Source organism: Podarcis bocagei (assembly GCF_964188305.1).
Source record: "Podarcis bocagei genome assembly, chromosome: 10".
Classification (NCBI taxonomy): Eukaryota; Metazoa; Chordata; class Lepidosauria; order Squamata; family Lacertidae; genus Podarcis; species Podarcis bocagei.
The window spans coordinates 74,716,907-74,734,616 of NC_138135.1; the positions used below are offsets into that span (position 1 = coordinate 74,716,907).

A 17,710-nucleotide genomic window follows, 5' to 3' on the forward strand; every position below is an offset into this window, starting at 1 on the left:
TTTAATGCTTGATTTTTAAATATGCCTTTAGCTGTTTCTATTTTAGTTGGAAGCCACATTGAGCTCCATCGGGGGAAAGGCAGGATATAAATAAACATCACCACCACCACCACAGCGATGCTTACCATGGTCTTCTACGGACATCGTACAGATCTATCTTGTTTGGAGCTTGACTTTTGTCTACCCATGGAGATGCTGAAAATAATAATAACAATTCTTTAGGTTAGACAGGACCTTTACAGGAAGCACAAGCCAGCACTACCCAAAAATGGAAGTGTTTTCTTTTTGGGGCCTTTATCTAAAGGGTTCTAAGGAACTCAGGGTGGGCGTTAGACTTTGGCTTGAGGGCCAGTTGATCAGGCACCCTGCCCTCATGTGAGCTTGTCAGCTACCCCTTCAGAAAGGAGTAACCTGCAGAAGACCCACCACCCATCCAGCTGAGTCATTGTCTGGAACTGTGGCCATGCCACTGCAGGTCATGGTGGAACTCAGGAAACTGCTGCTCCTTAGTTTCCTTTCCTATAAACAGGTAATTATTAGTGTCTCTCATCTTCCTCACATTTCTCATTTTCCGAATTTTCTGCTCCCATTATCCAAATCCATCATGTGCATTTGAACTTTCTTCCCTGTTGCATCAATGAACCCACTGCAGCTCTGCTGGCTCCCTAGCATAAAATAGCAGACTCTCTGCCTTTCATGTACTGCAATATCTGTACCAGAAACTGTCTGCATATACCGGTAAGCCTACAGTTCAGAGAGTATGAGTTTGGGGATCAACTATCTATTTCACTAGTTCATATTTCTTTGTTGGCATTTCCAGCCACAAACCCATTTTACTTATTGTCCACTATTTTGTGTAAAGAGACATTTTATCTGCAGGTATATTGACATTTGATGATTCATGTTAATTCCGCAAGCAAGCAAGACTGTATCAGCATTTATAAATAGCTAATGACATAGTTATAAAATATCTATATCTATATATATATATTATAAATATATATTCATTATAAAATGGCTAATAACATAGCTGGCAAGGTTCTGCTTAAAATTCTACAAGGCAGGCTTAAGCAGTATGTGGACCTTCAAGAAGATCAAACCTATCCATTCTGAAGGAAATGAGCCCTGAGTGCTCACTGGAAGGACAGATCCTGAAGCTGAGGCTCCAGTACTTTGGCCACCTCATGAGGAGAGAAGACTTCCTGGAAAAGACCCTGATGTTGGGAAAGATTGAGGGCACAAGGAGAAGGGGACGACAGAGGACGAGATGGTGGGACAGTGTTCTCAAAGCTACCAACATGTGTTTGACCAAACTGCGGGAGGCAGTGGAAGACAGGAGTGCCTGGCATGCTCTGGTCCAGGGGGTCACGAAGAGGCGGACACGACTAAACGACTAAACAACAACAACAAATAACGTAGTGCAATAACCAATGTGTCATGCAACTGTCTCCCAGTTAGAGATCCCCAAAGTTGTGCTTCTGTGAACATATGTTCAAGATACAGATTTACACGTGTTTCTTCTGGAGCACCGCTTCATTATAATGAGATGTGATACCTGGCCTGGTGAGCAGGTGGCACTGTGGTCTAAACCACTGAGCCTCTTGGGCTTGCTGATAGAAAGGTTGGCAGTTCTATAACCTTTACTGCTGTTTGAACAGAAGAGATTTAAGGCAGACATAATAAAACATAAAATAAATATGGAACTGGTGTGTTTTACTTTGGTTGTATCATGATCTAGTTTCTAGCTTTGTTCACAACTGGTTTGATTGCATGTTTTATGGAGCACAGTGGCCTGTAAATTACTAATTTCTTTGGGTTGGTGTTCTCTGTATAGCCATAAATATATGGTATTTATTATGCCTTCCTGTAAATTTCAGTATCATTAAAGAAAATTCATCTAACAATAAAGAATTAAATCTATTAAACTATAACTTCTTGGCTTATTTTATGCCTTTATTCTGTTTTATTTATAAGATAATTATACTAAAACTCTTTCACCATTTCCCACTTGCTAATTATTTTCCCAAATGAAAAACTGTAGTATAGGACACAATGCATCTATAGTAGAAATTATATGATTAATTGATTTTACATCTGCAATACAATGGCCAATCATTTTGCTGGCCCAGTTGGAAGAGAAGGCATGATGCCAGGAGAAGGTAAAAGTCGACTTCCAGAACAGCACATCTGCAGTCAGGTGGGGATCTGCGCTCCTGGTATCTCGAGGCAGACCTGGTGTCAGAGAGAGAAATGGGGGATGAGGCGTATGTCACCCAGACCTCGGGGGGGGGGGTCCTGAGGGCAGAGCCCACGGTGGGGTGAAAAGGGATCTCCCACAGCGAGAAAACAAAGCATATAATTAAGACGCAGGGAGGACCTCCGCGCAAGCGGGCTAACCCACTCCCCGATGCAAACGCCTCCAAAACCTGACAAGGCAGCACTGAACTCTCCTATAAGACAGAAACTGTTAAAAAATAAGACGTTCTTCTCCTGAAACAACTGTAGAAAAGCTCAGAATTTTTAAAAACTCCCCACTAGCGAAAGTGGGCAGCAAGGAAGAAGACGAGATACAAGGCTTTTTAAATACAGAGTTTGGTCTGAAGTTAAGAGGTGACAATCTTTAAATGCTGCTTTTCCTAAATGCTCAAATAATTTCACATTTATTACTTTATGAATCCTTCGGATGATCTGCTAAGGTATTAGTATTCCTGTGCAGAAAGGATTCAGAAATGTGTGAAACAATGCACATATTCTCACACTCTATAGGAATGTAATGGGAGGCATCTAAAAAGTGGCCTTGCACAACTTTGCCTAAGGCTGCAGTCCTAACCTGGGAGTGAGCCCCGTGGAATTCGAAAGGACTTCCTTCTGAGGAGATATGATTAAGACTGTTTTTCACTACTCAGTTAAATTTTAAATGGGTGATTTACAGCTCATGCCCCTAACTATAATGCTATACCTGCAATGTTGTGTATCTCAGTAAATTATCTATGTTCTTTCAGAGCCTTCTGAATGTCCTCCCCATAAAAGGTGTCTTTGAGCTTCAGCTGTAAAATTGAAAGCCTCAGTTACTCAGAAATATCTAAGCAGCCAGCAAAGGTCTCCCATTTAACTTTCGTTTTGTAAGAGCTCAGATTCATTTTGCACAGAGTTTTATATCAGCCAGCCTCCTATTACTTGCTACACGGTAATGACTCTCTTTGGTAAGTCCAATATCGAGGCAAAACTATTACCTGCCAGTAACAGTTAACACAAGAGCAGCTGTGCACAGCAAGGCTTTCATTTAGAGAGATAGCATTTTATTATGAATTGATTTTCAAAGCTGATCCATTATTTATTTGCCTAAGCAGACAGGAAAACTTCAGCAAAGGAAGCTACCTGAGCCAGCCAAGATTTAACAGAAAAGCAAGTTTCAATATTATTTAAAAGAAAGAAAATAATGCTTACACCTTTTTATTTTGAATCTATTAATCAAAGGGGGTCCCGACCCTTTTAGCCCACATTCAGGTTGTAATGACCCTCTTTCTAAAAATTCTTCTAAATGTGTGGTATTCCTTCAGTAATAACGGAAATTCTATACCTAAGATTACAGAATTAATCTGTGAAGGTTAGCATCCGTAAGACACCTCGGTAGAACTTTGTCCTATTGAAATTATTGTGCTGACGAGATTAGATAAATAATATTTGTTAAAAAGAACCTGGAAAAGGCAAAATAAAATGAAGAGCAGGTAACTGGATGACCTCAAGAGCTGCATAAATATATACTAGCTCATTAGCGCTTAAACCAGTCTTAAGAGAACAAAGGGAATAAATGTGCTGCCTATTGCAGTAGTATAATGAACTATTGATTTACAATTATAATCTAAATTACACCTGTAATTAAGAAAAAATGGATGAGAACTGATGAGGAATGTGGAATGGACCATTCTCTGGCATCTACCAAAATCATGTTTCTGCAGTTCTTATTTGGACTTTTTATTTATTGTTCTGCTGTATGCTTTCATTTTGTTTCCTTTAGTCACATTATTGCTTTTTTTGAGGGCTGGGGATGCAAGAAAAATATAATTTAAAATGATAAATGCCATGTCCATTCGTTTGAAGTTGGAGAAAAGAAACAAGCCTTCCAATTCACTAGAGATCCAGCTTCAACAAGAGAGGGGCTCCTTGATGAAAAACATTATTGGTTTCAACATGTCTCTTTGCCATTCTGCTTTTCATGAGAATAACCTATTTTTCAAATTGTCTCTGTCTGGGAAGTGGTCCCTACTACCCTATGACGCAGCTCACCAACAACCATCATGGTCGGAGACAGAGCTGAAACCTCCCCAGACAATTTCACTGCAGCAGTCCAATTTGACTAGGCTCATACATCAGTCGTAAACTTATTCCCAGCAGCGATATTTTCTCGGGTACTGCTGCGATGAAAGCTGGCTACTTGGCTTAGCCTGGCCTTGAACAATGCCGGACTTGGCCTCAAGGTAAAAACATCAAGCTGCAGTCGGGGCTGGAGTTTGACGTCAACATTTTCAGAGAAACAAAGCAGAAGGTTGGGGAGGGGAGGACAATCTCTTCAGCACAAAAAAATGAAACCTACACTTTCTGGTGATTTAGACAGTGGAAATGGAGTGGCCTTATGCTATTCCAGCCATACACTGTAATTGATTTTCAAGATGAAACTGCTAAACTGTGCTGTTGTCATCTAATCAGTTGGACATAAAGGGAAGGACACGCATAATGTGATACATAATGTAAGAGGCACAGAAAGAAAGAACCTTTGCCAATCAATTCTCTATGAGAACCAAAGTTCATTTTAAACAATTATGAACAAGTCAAGCACACTGCAACAAAATGCAGCTGTTTTATTTCTCTTATCCATTGTGAGGTTTCCTCAGCTGTTTAATAATCCGCATGCCTTTCAAGGTAGTAGAAGTACAGCAGATATATGAAATGAATGTGCTGTGGTTTGTTTTGTATTGTTATGGGGTTTTTTGGGGGGGGTCAGATTTCCCTACATTCCTGGGTGCCAGATCCACCCCATAATTCCCGGGGTTAGTAAAAGTTGGAATTAATCCAACTTTTGGTTGGATTAATCCAAAGTTTGGTTAAACTGGATTTAGTTATGCTGATGAGCCAAGCCAGCTGGCCCACCAAGGAAACCATCAGAGGGCGAGACTGCCGGGCAAGGAGAAGTGGGGCACATTTTTTGTTGGGTGCTATTAGGCAGAGGAAAAGGGCAGTTTTAAGGCTTCAGCTTTGAATGATGTAGGCTTGGGGAGGTCCTTGAAGTTGGTTAGCGGCAAGAAGGAGAAGGAGGGGCAGAACTCCAAGTGAGCTGGGGAAGACAGGCTGCACTAAGAGACACAGAAGAAGACTTTTTGCTATCCTTTGACTCCCATGCTGCCCTTAAGGGGGAAACCGGACCCTCAAAGGATGTGAAAGCTCTGCAATCCCGCCATCACAGGCTCAGGCTATATAAGGCTATATGTGTAAAGACATATATTATAAAGACACTGCAGTCTCCGCTGTGCCTTGTTTCTGAAGGAAACATGGACTCTGTGTAAGTGCCTGGAACCCCTGGAATTTCATACCACTCCAAGATAGGGGTGGCTGAGGAATGGGAAATGGCTGGGTGGGCTGGGCTAAAATGTCATTGTGTTATGATCTACACCAAGTGTGTGTGTGTGTGTGTGTGTGTGTGTGTGTGTGTGTGTGTGTGTTTCCACTCACAGAAGTGCCATATTTAACATTGTGCTACAAGTGAAAATACCGCCAGACATATTATTTCACTTACGCAGGCTCTAGTGCAAGTTCTGCCAAAAATGGAAACAAAATTTCCTACAGAACCAACTTATCAAACCACTATGTGATTTCTGTTTGTGAAACAGAAGAAATGGCTACCTCCTTTCCACTCATAGTTCTTTGAAGAAAACCCTCTAAACTCCTGTGCTGGAGTTCTTAAACGTAACTAAGAATATAACTCTACAGCATGGAGGTGGACAATCTGTGTCACACATGCCACAAGAGGAAGGACTAAGGACAGCCACATAGCCCTGTCACTCCAAGACAAGAGACAAGAAGTCCTTGAGCCTGGTTGTGACAGAGCAACTGCTACACACCTGCCTGCCTGCTTCTTGTGAGCTGAACTCTGATCTCATCACCTTCAGTAGACAGGTAAGCACATTCTATAGCAGTACTGTATATATAAGTACACTAAAGTAGTAATATCTCATACTCTAGACTTTACATCTATTTTATTATTGAAAAGAGAAGTGAACAAAAATAAGATTAAAGCATCCTACCAAAGTCAACCATAAAAATCATGGAAAGGTAAAACTTGTAACATGCTTGCCAAAAAGCCTGGCTACTATTACTGAGTGGGGGCTCACTCTCAATATATTTGTTATTCTATCCTTCTACATTGTTGGAACAGCAGGGGCATGCAGACTATTCCAGTGTTTCTTCTCCTTTTCCTCAGCCCACCTATGGAGTTAAGATTGCAAGTTGGCAGTTTCCTTAAGTTTCTACAGAAATTTATCTGCATTGTTTACAGCTTGCTCCACTGACTTCCATGCAGAAATGTCAGATGTCAAGATTATGTGCATTAAAAACAACAGAAATACCGGTAACACACACAACTTGTGTCATAACAACAATTAAAAAGCAAGTCTTTGTGTGGCTTAAAAATACATGCCACTATGTTTCTCTATAAAATACTTATACCTGTACTAAAAAAAAAAAAGGAAAATTGGTTGAACGTGAGAGCTTTTTTAATGAGAACATAAATTCCCTAGCTATGTTTTCTTGGGTTTCTCAGAAAGAGCTTTTCTGCTTGCTATACTTTCTTCAATACAAAAGAAAGAAAACAACCAAAATGTTCAGAATTACTGAAAGCAAGTCTTGTTTTGCACACACAAACACACAGTCAACATTCAAGTATTTGAAAGTTGCTAGAAACAAGAACCTAGGCTTGCTGATCAGAAGGTCGGTGGTTCGAATCCCCGCAATGGAGTGAGCTCCCATTGTTCAGTTCCTGCTCCTGCCCACCTAGCAGTTTGAAAGCATGTCAAAGTGCAAGTAGATAAATAGGTACCCCTCCGGCGGGAAGGTAAACAGCGTTTCCATGTGCTGCTCTGGTTCGCCAGAAGCGGCTTAGTCATGCTGGCCACATAATAAATGATACCTTGTAGCACCCAAATTACCCCCCAACACACACTTTGTGGCATTTTTGGGGTGCTACCTTGGCTCTGTGATTGGTTTTAAAATTGTCCCCAACCACACAAGTTGCATGGAGTATATCCAATGAATGTTGGTGTCCTGTGGTTGTTTTTATTGCTTCTGATAGTCCTTTGATGGAGGAGTTCATTAACAATTGCTTTTAAATGATTTCACTCATTCATTTAGTTTAATTATCTGTCTTTAATATTTGTGTTCCTTCTGAGTACTTTTTTTAAAAAAAACAACCCAGATAAAGATGTATAAATAAATAAGAAAAATAAACAGAAAGCTTTGAGATGCATGGGTAGTTTATATTGCTCAGTTATTAGGCAAAAAGTGAATGAAGTCCATAGCCCTATTTTAATTGTACACTGTTGCCAAGGGTTTCTGCATATATTAGATATAATCAAGCAGTATATAAGTTATTGGGGACCTGGAAAGAAGTGCGGGCTGCAAGCTATTCACAGTACACAGCACAGAAAAGCAGACTTTGGAGGCACACACAGAAATAGAGAAGGAAACAATTTATTGGGCTCAAAATGTTCAGGGACTTGATAGATGTACAATATTTTTATTATGCAAAAAGGGACACTTGATTGAACAATAAGCTGGACTAATTGTATTCCGAGTCCCCCAAATTTCCTCCACTAGAGAAACTCAAATTAGATTTCAAGGAAGCTGAAACACTGCTTGGGAATTATGTAAATTCTGTGCATAAGCATAAATTTAATTTCCCCAATTCCATAATGAAGGGTTGAGGAAAGAAGTGTGCAGAAAATAGTGCAGAAAACCCACTATCTGATCTCAGGACTTTCTTTGGTTTCTGAGCCTCAAAGAAATTTGAAAAACCATTGCCTGCAATGATGAAAACTGGACACTGTAAAAACCTGATAGACTTTAGAAGCCAAATTAGCACCAGAAACTAAAGTACTAAGTATAGTATATATGCAGGACATCAACACTTAGGATGCAATCTTATTCCCATTTACTGGAGAGTAAGCCCCATTTAACTTAGTGGGACTTATATCTGAGTACATATGCAAAGGATTGCGCTCTTAGTGTTCAGTAAAATTTGATTGCTTAATTTATTTTCTTTTTTTAGAAACTGCTTTATAGAAGCATTAAACTAACTGGATTAGATGTCTCTCCCAGAATACATTAATTGAACTAAGTCTACTAGTGGCCTAAAGAAATAAAAATACACCCTCTTAAATTAATTACTATGGTACAGTAATGAGATTCTCTAAAGAGCAGGACAGATGCATGCATAAAACAAAACCCTTCTCTCTGTATTAATCAGTTTGAACTCCAGTGGCAGAGTCATCATCTTCAGAGGTACTGAAGACGGTTCATAAGGGCAAACATTCCCAATGAAACAGTAGCGCTTCCTCTTAATTTAACTCAGTAAAATTATGCACCTAGTGGTTGATTCAAGGACTCCCAAGGCTAGAGGAAGCAACTGTCATGCAAACCCTTATACAGAGAACTGCAACCTATATAAAAAGCCAACATGTCTGTTGAAATTTTCAAACAAGACTCCACCAGATATTTCTTCTCTTTTAGGGAACAGCCCGGAGTTAATTAGATTTTGGGAATATGAGTTCTCTTCTCACAACACTTTTAACACTCCCAGCTCCAACTTCACCAACTTTACACAAGGGAATGGCTAATTTGTATTCTCTTGCCTGCCCTGCTAAAATGTGTGGTGATTTTTATATGAATTGACTGGAGTGACAAAGGTAGTGCCCTGAAACAAATTTATGTCTTCAGGACTGCAAATTACCTGGGTAATACCTGGCGAGGCCAGTGGCACTGCCAAAAACTTGCCAAAGCAAGGTTGGGTCTTCTTCTCTGTTCCTTTTAAAGACTTCATCTAAAGCTCCGGTCCAGTTCAGTTCATTCAACACAATTGTAGCTGAAAAAGACAAAAAAAGAAATTTGGTACTGCAAAACCATGGTTACATTTGTTACATACCATATCCTGAAACGAGGGGAGCAGGTGGTGCTGTGCTCTAAACCAGTGTTTCCCAACCGGTGTTCCGCGGCACACTAGTGTGCCGTGAGACATCGGCTGGTGTGCCGTGGGAGGAAGGCGGGCGAGTCGGACGGTGAGAGGCGGCGGCGGCGGCGAGGATCCGCGTCGAGCCGGGGGCGGCTCCGCGGTGGTGGTGCCGAGCGGCGGGGCAGCGCGCGCAAAAGGGAGGATCCCTTCCTGCGGACACACTCTCTACCGAGACTCAGAGAAATCAACCTCCGGGAGAACGGGTCGCCTCCGTTCTGCCTTCAGCAGCCCATCTCTGCCTCCCAACCGTCTAACACTTGGTTACTCCTTCCGAGTTTAGCTCGCCGCCGTGCCGCGTTCCTCCTCTCCTTTCCCCGCCGCCGCCTCAGCTGCCCTCGCTCTGCTGCCTCCTTCCACCCCGGCAAGGGGGAGGGAAAAAACTTTCGCTTTTGTGCGTCCCTCCCGGCGTGACGCTGCGCGCTGACGTCACGGGGCGGGGCTTTAATGGTGGTGTGCCGCGAGATTTTTTTCCGGCTAACAGGTGTGCCGTTGTCCAAAAACGTTTGGGAAACACTGCTCTAAACCACTGAGCCTCTGGTTTGCCAATCGGAAGGTTGGCGGTTTGAATCCACGCAACAGGGTGAGCTCCTGTTGCTTTGTCCCAGCTCCTGCCAACCTAGCAGTTCAAAAGCATACCAGTGCAAATAGATGAATAGGTATCGCTGTAGCGGGAAGGTAAACAGTGTTTCCATGTGCTTTGGCACTCGACATGGTGTCCCGTTGCGCAAGAATCGGTTTAGTCATGCTGGCCACATGACCCGGAAAGCTGTCTGCGGACAATCGCCAGCTCCCTTGGCCTGAAGCGAGATGCGCGCCACATCCCATAATTGCCTTTGACTGGACTTAACCATCAGGGGGCCTTTACCTTGCCTTACTGAAATGGTGCTACTTACTATTTCTCTACCCTTTGCTGTATTTTGTACCATTCTACTTTTACTACTATTGCACAACGAAGCTTTATGTGTTTATTGGCAAGACTGTTTGAATATTTTTCTTTCTTCTTCATCTTCCACTTCTTCGTATGTTTACGCTGATGGATGAGGGCTCTAGGCTATCACACATTCATACAGTTTTGATTTCTTTTAAAAAGAAGAAAGTACAATAGTTTTTATTTTATTTATTTAGAGTTTTATGACCCAGCTTTCAGCAAGTTCCCAGGGTGTCTTGCAAAATGCTATAACCAAACTTATTATAAAAGGACACCAACACCCAACAACATTTAGGAGGACCCTGAATGCTGTTTGTGGCAGCTGCTTGCCTAAAAACCACAGAGAGAGATTGGCACAGATGGCGACCCTCTTTGCGCGCGAGAGTGAGTGCAAAGACTGTTGGTTATTTAACCTGTTTGAATGTCCTGTGTCTGTATTTCTACTTAAGCCAGAGGTTTTCAACCTTTTTGAGTCCACACCATCCTTGACCAACTACATTCTTTCTGCAGCTCCCCTGTGAGGCTCGGGAGCCCAGTTATGTCACCCCTTACCTGGTTGAAAACTACTAACCTAGGCATTTGGTTAAACTGGTTTTATTTATTTGTTTGTTTTTTGTTTTTTGTTTTTTTCTGGTCATTGTAGTTTTGCTCATTTACTTTATGGCAGAATTGTTAATTGGTCGCTTATTGGACCCGTCCATATGATTTTGTCATTTTTGTATATTGCTGCTTTTCTCTGGGTATTTTTATTACTTTGTTCCCCACTTTTGGTTTGGAAATATTCAGTGAAGAGCAGGCTGTAAATACTATAAATAACTAAATACACCATAAAAGCACAGGGTGAGAGCAGTTCTAAGAAATAACAAAAAAATTAAAGCAGCTGAAGAGAAAGTCAGAGACGTTTCCAAAAGTTTGGCCTTTGCCTGCCTCTCACAGGCATCAAGGTAGGCAATTGATGAGCCACCCTGGAGAGAACATTCCATAGTTGGAGGCCATCAACATCCCCTGTAGCCACCACCCACCCTCAGACTGAAGGAGCACCCAAAGAAGGACCTCCATTCTCAGGATAGGGGCAGGCACACTGGCCGACCAGTAGTCTTTCAGGTGATCCTAGTCCCAAGCCATGGAGGCCTTTAAAGGACAAAACCAGTACTTTGAACAGAGCACAGCAGTGGCTCAAAGGAGCAGGTTGGCACTGCTGCATCTGTGCCTCTGATTCAGTGGAGAGGTTGAGAAAGGAAGTCAGACTGGGCAGTAAGTACGGGCAAGAGACTCATTTCATTTAAAGGTGAGCCAACCTATATTTCACTTTCTGAAACAATGTATGAACCAAAACGCAGCCAATATTTGAAGTTCGGACTTCTCTGAATTTTGCAATGCACTCCTTCATACACAATAGTGAAAAATAACATAGAAAAATGTTTCCAAAATGTCTACATTAGGAGAAGTTTGCACCAAAATGCTGATGAATTTTCATGAGATCTGTTTGGTTGGTTTTTAAAATGCAAAGTGATGTGGAAATATGGAGAACTGAACTTAAGAAATGGAAAAATTGAGAAACTGAGAGAAACCTTAACTAACAGATTTTCCCAACCCTACCAGGCAGGTAGATTATCAATGCTACAAACACACACTCAGAATGGAAGTCTCCACACTGAGAGGAGCCATTTTGTACCCCACTGACATCAAGAAAGGCGGTTATTATGAAAAGAAGAATGGATGGCCTGTTCCAAATCCTTATGTCACCACAGTCCTTCCAAGATGAATGATTCAACTGGTGGCTCTGATGAAGGGTTCCAGAGAGGGGAGCCAGGGAGAACCCTCTCTCTCCATCTCTCTGCCTCAGCCACAGTGTTATTGCCAAGATGCAGGAAGAAGAAAGAAGGGAAAGGCCTTTCTGGGCTCATCCTGAAACTATGTTTATTTTCTCTAGCCCTCATGCTGGCTTCACATTCTGGGGTGGCTGTTGTGAACTTTGCTACTTTGAGGTTTGTTGTCTAGTGGAAATCAATAACGAGGTAATGGGTAGCAAAGCAAAAAGAATTTATTCTTGCGCCAGAATGGTGTCCCATCCACTTCATGGTGCAGACAGGAGACCCTACCTAAAAGTTACACTGATGCTTTTATAGTTTTCCACAAAACAGCGTGGTACATGCGTCATTGATTCTAACAGCCCTCCCAGACTTGCTTTGTTAACTTCTAGCTCCACCACAGGCTTCATCCATTACCTTGTGGTTAAGCAAGTTTCCTGTTGTTGCCTGGAACAAGGTGTTCAGAGAGGCAGGTGTTAGCAACTTAGCTATTATTTATGCTTTCACTCATTTCTCTTGACCAGGCACAATTCCCAGCAGAATTCCGAACACAATGCCAACACACGACCAATATGTTCTGTGCTTTTAGATATACAATAGTCTACATTTCCAAAGAACAAATTTAAAATAACTGCACACTGTGTGATAAAAATATTACAATACTGTAGTAATGCATGGTAAGTGAACAAACTCACTATATAAATTTACCAGCTTGCCATCTTCCTAGTACACAAATTGAATGCAAGGGTCTGTTGGGAACATAGGAGACTGTGGCTCAGAGAGCTAAAGGGGAATAAAGGCCCCAAATATAACAATGGAGCAGCTGGCTTTCATATGCAGTTGAACCAGCTATCTCCTAGATCTTTGATCTTATTCAGTCTTCTCTTTGGTGGAGCTCTCCAGAGTTTATATCCCATTCATGGGCAAAAAAATTGGGGAACACAACCATGGGCCTCTATGATCATGTCATGTCTCGTCATGTACGAAGGTGTAGAAGTAACACCATAGATGGTGTTTTGAGTCAACTGCAAACGTTGACACAGGGTATCCTTTTCGTGGGAGATACTAAATTAATAAAACAGCTTCCATGGGGGCTTAAAAAGACGGAGAGGGAGAATAGAGCATTAAATTGTAACATTAGAATTGTAAAGCCGAGCTGGGACAAAAATCCAAGAGAGTGCTCATTATTGCAAGTTAACAGTGTTTTCATGTTTATGGATGTGATCATTTGCAGAGATCAGCTGTGTGCGCATTAATATTCATGAGTACAGCCGGCTTCTGGATTAACTTGAAATACAAGAAAAATTTATATTCATAAGCATGGCCAGATAAACACTAAGTGGCCAAAGATATAGAAACCAGATTCCTAAAGCTGACCCTGGCCAATTCTTGGGTTACTCACACAAAAATTAGTATTAGTCTGCAACACAAATTTGTAGAGCAAAAGACATGAAAGTAGGGCCATGTCGACTTCTGGACATTTCTGGATTAATAATTGAGGGAACAAACAATGAAACTTAATTATGAAACCGATAAATAGCTATTCCTTTCATTCTGCTTTAATCAGTCATAAATGCATCCCTAAAATCCAAAAATAACTCACTCATGCTAGGCAACAGCTGGCATTCAGTTAATTGGAAGAGAACAAGGTTTACTTGTCAGATGGGGCATTATCACTTTTTCTTTGTCTTTTCTGATGGTGTTTCAGAGCTGGAGGTAAACAGGTTGCAAAGCTGGCAAACTCTACATTCATTAACAAAGGATTAAAGGAAAGGGAGCCTAGGAAAGGTAAACATGCATGCATGGGGGGGAAATAAAATAAAATCCCCCTGGTTGTGATCTCACCAAACAGCCTCCTTCCAAAGACACTATCGTTTATTCATAAGAGCTCTTGGTTCCCATTTATATGGGAGCCAGGAGAAATTCAAATAGGAGCAAAGAAGCTGAGTGTAGCTCTCAGACAAAGGTATCGTATCAGAACACAGAGCTTTATATCCCAAGCTTCATCCCAAGGTCTTGCTAATGTGCAAGTCAGCACAGGCAGAAAACTAAAAATTAATCTCTAACGATCTCAAGCAAACTAAAAATTAAAGTCTTAACCATCCCAAGTGATTCCAGTTATCTGTTTGTTGCTAATGCACTGGTGTGGGGCGGGGGATTTGCCATTCACAGCATGATTTCTGAATGCCATGAAGAAAGACTCTTAAAACATTTTATGGTAGAAAGTGCCGTATTTTTCGCTCTATAAGACGCACCAGACCACAAGACGCACATAGTTTTTGGAGGAGGAAAACAAGAAAAAAAATATTCGGAATCCCAGAACCCAGAACAGCAAGAGGGATCGCTGCACAGCGAAAGCAGCAATCCCTCTTGCTGTTCTGGCTTCTGGGATAGCTGCCCAACCTGCATTCGCTCCATAAGAGGCACACACATTTCTCCTTACTTTTTAGGAGGGAAAAAGTGAATCTTATAGAGCAAAAAATACGGTAACTTATTGTGCTTTTCCAGGAAGTATTATTGGGAGCATCAGTGTCTTTTTGGAAACTAATAAAGAAAAGATTTCATCTGTCTAGCCTGCAACCCACTGTGGAATAAAAAAAAAAAATAGGTAAAGGACCCCCGGATGGTTAAGTCCAGTCAAAGGTGACTATGGGGTTGCGGTGCTCATCTCACTTTCAGGCTGAGGTAGCCAGCGTTTGTCCACAGACAGCTTTCCAGGTCATGTGGCCAGCATGACTAAACCACTTTTGGCACAAGAGGACACCACGATGGAAACCAGAGCTCACGGAAACGCCGTTTACCTTCCCGCCAGAGTGGTACCTATTTATCTACTTGCACTTTGACGTGCTTTCGAACTGCTAGGTTGGCAGGAGCTGGACAGAGCAACAGGAGCTCACCCTGTCATTGTGGGGATTCGAACTGCCGACCTTCCGATCGGCAAGTCCAAGAGGCTCAGTGGTTTAGACCACAGAGAATAGAAAATATTATTTATATAAGAAACAACAAATTTCCCTTATGTATATTAGGATCTTAATTTGCACAGATGGGGGGGGGGAGGAACCACCAGCATGTTGTTTAGATCCATATTTATACAAATATGGAAAGCCCTGTTGGATCAGACCAAAGACCTACTAACACTTTGTTCTCCCAGGGGCCAACCAGACGCCTATGGGAAGGCCAAAAACAGGACATTAGAGCAACAGACCTCGCTCATTTGTGGTTCTGAGCAACTGGTATTCAGCTGCATACTTGCACAATTCTATTCGATTTTTATTTCAAAGCTCTGGGTTCTACTGAGAAGCTGTTTGGTTTTCAAAAAGCGAAGCGCAGGGGGAGCAGAACGGTTAATGGATATCTAAAAAGGCACTAATAAATGTTGGCTGTTGCTAAGCCCTTGCACCCCATAAAGAGCCCAGCTGTCGGGAAAAGGATCAATACTCAAGTACATCTTCCCCTCCTCCCCTGAGGACCAGCATGTTGCAGAACTCAATATTATGTTGGTCAGTTCTCTTAACAAGCTGGGTGTTGGTGTCTCTGTCAGATTCACAAAGAAACTAATTTTACACTTTCACAACAGAGAAACAAATCACACAGACCACTTCAAGTTCTTTGGAGCTTAACATTGTCAAATAACTTCCATGCTACAAGAGCAATGATTGAACAAGCACCACAAAATTAAGGATGTAGGCTATAGCAGGATAGCCAATGTGGGGCCACCCACCAGCATCGGCCCAAAATCACAAGATGATGTTAGCAATGTACAGAAGGCACCATGTTTTCTACATCTGCACTACAGTTGGTGTAATCCTAGTCATCTCCACTCAGAAGTAGCTAAGGGAGCAAAGCCAAGCAAGAGGAAGATTAGTCTCAGCCAGTCGCTCTGGGCAACTGGAAACAACAGAACATGTCTTTTTTCACTGCCAGTACTATACAGATATACAAGCTAGGTTCATCTTGCCTATAGTCCATAAATTTCCAGGTCATACAGTACAACTTTATACTTCCCTTCTACTTCAAGATGAAAACCCAGATGTTACACACTCAGTTGCTATACTTTCCACTGCCATGATGGATATTGGTCAAAGGATAGTTTGCACCACAAACTAGGCCCAAAATGCAAGACCTGTGCTCCTCCGCACTCCCTCCCTTATAATCACTTTTAAAGGTTTGTCCCTGTTTTTATCTTTTAAAGTTATGTATGTACAGTGGTACCTCAGTTTTCGAACATCTCGGAAGTAGAACGAACAGGTTTTTGAACGCCGAAAATCTGGAAGTAACTGCTTTGGTTTTCGAACACAACTTCCGTATTGAGTTTTCCATAAGTAAATGCTTTTGTTTTCAAATGCTTTGGAAGTCAAACGGTATTCTGGAATGGACTAGGTTCGAAAACTGAGGTACCACTGTATGTATGATATAATCACCTTTTAATTACAGTCATACCTCAGGTTGAAGTGGCTTTAGGTTAAGCATTTTCGGGTTGTGCTCCGTGGCAACCCAGAAGTAATGGAGCGTGTTACTTCCGGGTTTCACCACTCACGCATGCGCAGATGCTCAAAATGACATCAAGCGCATGCGCGGAAGCGGGGAATCACGACCCGCGCAGACACGGGTTGCGTTCGCTTCAGGATGCGAACTAGGCTCCGGAACAGATCCCATTCGCATCCATTGGTACCACTGTACTAGTTTTTATTCCCTACCCGTTTTAACTCTTATGTGTTCAGTTTATCCATATGTTTTATCTTTTGCTGGTCTGTGACCGAAATAAAGTTTGATACTGATACACTCAGAAGTAGGCCCCACTGAATTAAATGGGATCAACTCTCAGGTAATTGTGTATTGGATTGCCACATAAACTTACCACGTTTCCACCAGCTCCTGTTAATCCAAAACAGTAAAATTTGTATATTCCAGTTATTCCATTATAAGAATACAGTCAAGCCTTTTGCATAAAAAATAAAATAACCACTTGTTTATTCTAGATACACAGTCCTCTCTTGTATTATTGAATGGTTTTGTAAAACTGCTCAGTATTATTACTGGTATTATTGAAAATAAACCAGAGTCTGAACTCCTGTGTTTGCAGCTACCTTTTGCATTTAGCTGGAGTTGCTCCTGATGCTAAAATCCTTGATTTCTCAATTATTTTATCTGATAAAACCAGCTTGGAGTCCAGATAAAAATAGTGAAAAACACATTCACCAAAAACAGCTCCAAATGAATCAGGAAATCCCTACACAATGCCTTCCTGGCTTGTTTTGGGGTCTTCTCTTTTATTTGCATGACCCTAAATTGGTCTATACTATAGCACTCATTAATCACAGCTCTGATTTCACTCACTGGCTAAGAAACAATGAAGATGGACATGGGCTCCTATCTCACCAAGCCATAGTTCTGAAAGGTGCACGTACATTTTGCTCCATCACTTCTGTTCCACAAGGGCTAGAGACGTACCTCTTCTGGGCACAATATATCAGTAGCCCCTCTCTTGGTGGCCCTGATTCCCCACCCCCATTTCCTCACCCAGTGTGCTTAGAGCCAGGTGGGGCAGAAAGAAATGGGCCAAACAATAAGCGTTTGTAGCAGACCAGGACATACAAATTAAAACATTAAAAATAAATAAATCATATTGAACTTGCTTCCTGATGTGCCCTTACTAGCACCTTTAACTTTTCAGCATCTGTTTTGTACAACAGG

At 41.7% G+C, this 17,710-nt stretch overlaps 1 protein-coding gene across 5 annotated transcripts in view; it reads right to left on the reverse strand.

The window, feature by feature from the left end:
* CACNA2D1 (calcium voltage-gated channel auxiliary subunit alpha2delta 1) overlaps positions 1-17,710 on the reverse strand; it is a 366,139-nt gene that overhangs the window by 105,255 nt on the left and 243,174 nt on the right. For all 5 annotated transcript variants that reach the window (XM_081210645.1, XM_081210644.1, XM_081210643.1 and 2 more), the window contains exons 7-8: positions 8,999-9,130; positions 126-195 (exon numbers count right to left, since the gene is read on the reverse strand). In XM_081210645.1, coding sequence (XP_081066771.1) covers positions 126-195; positions 8,999-9,130 — 202 coding nt within the window. The remainder of the gene's footprint in view (positions 1-125; positions 196-8,998; positions 9,131-17,710) is intronic.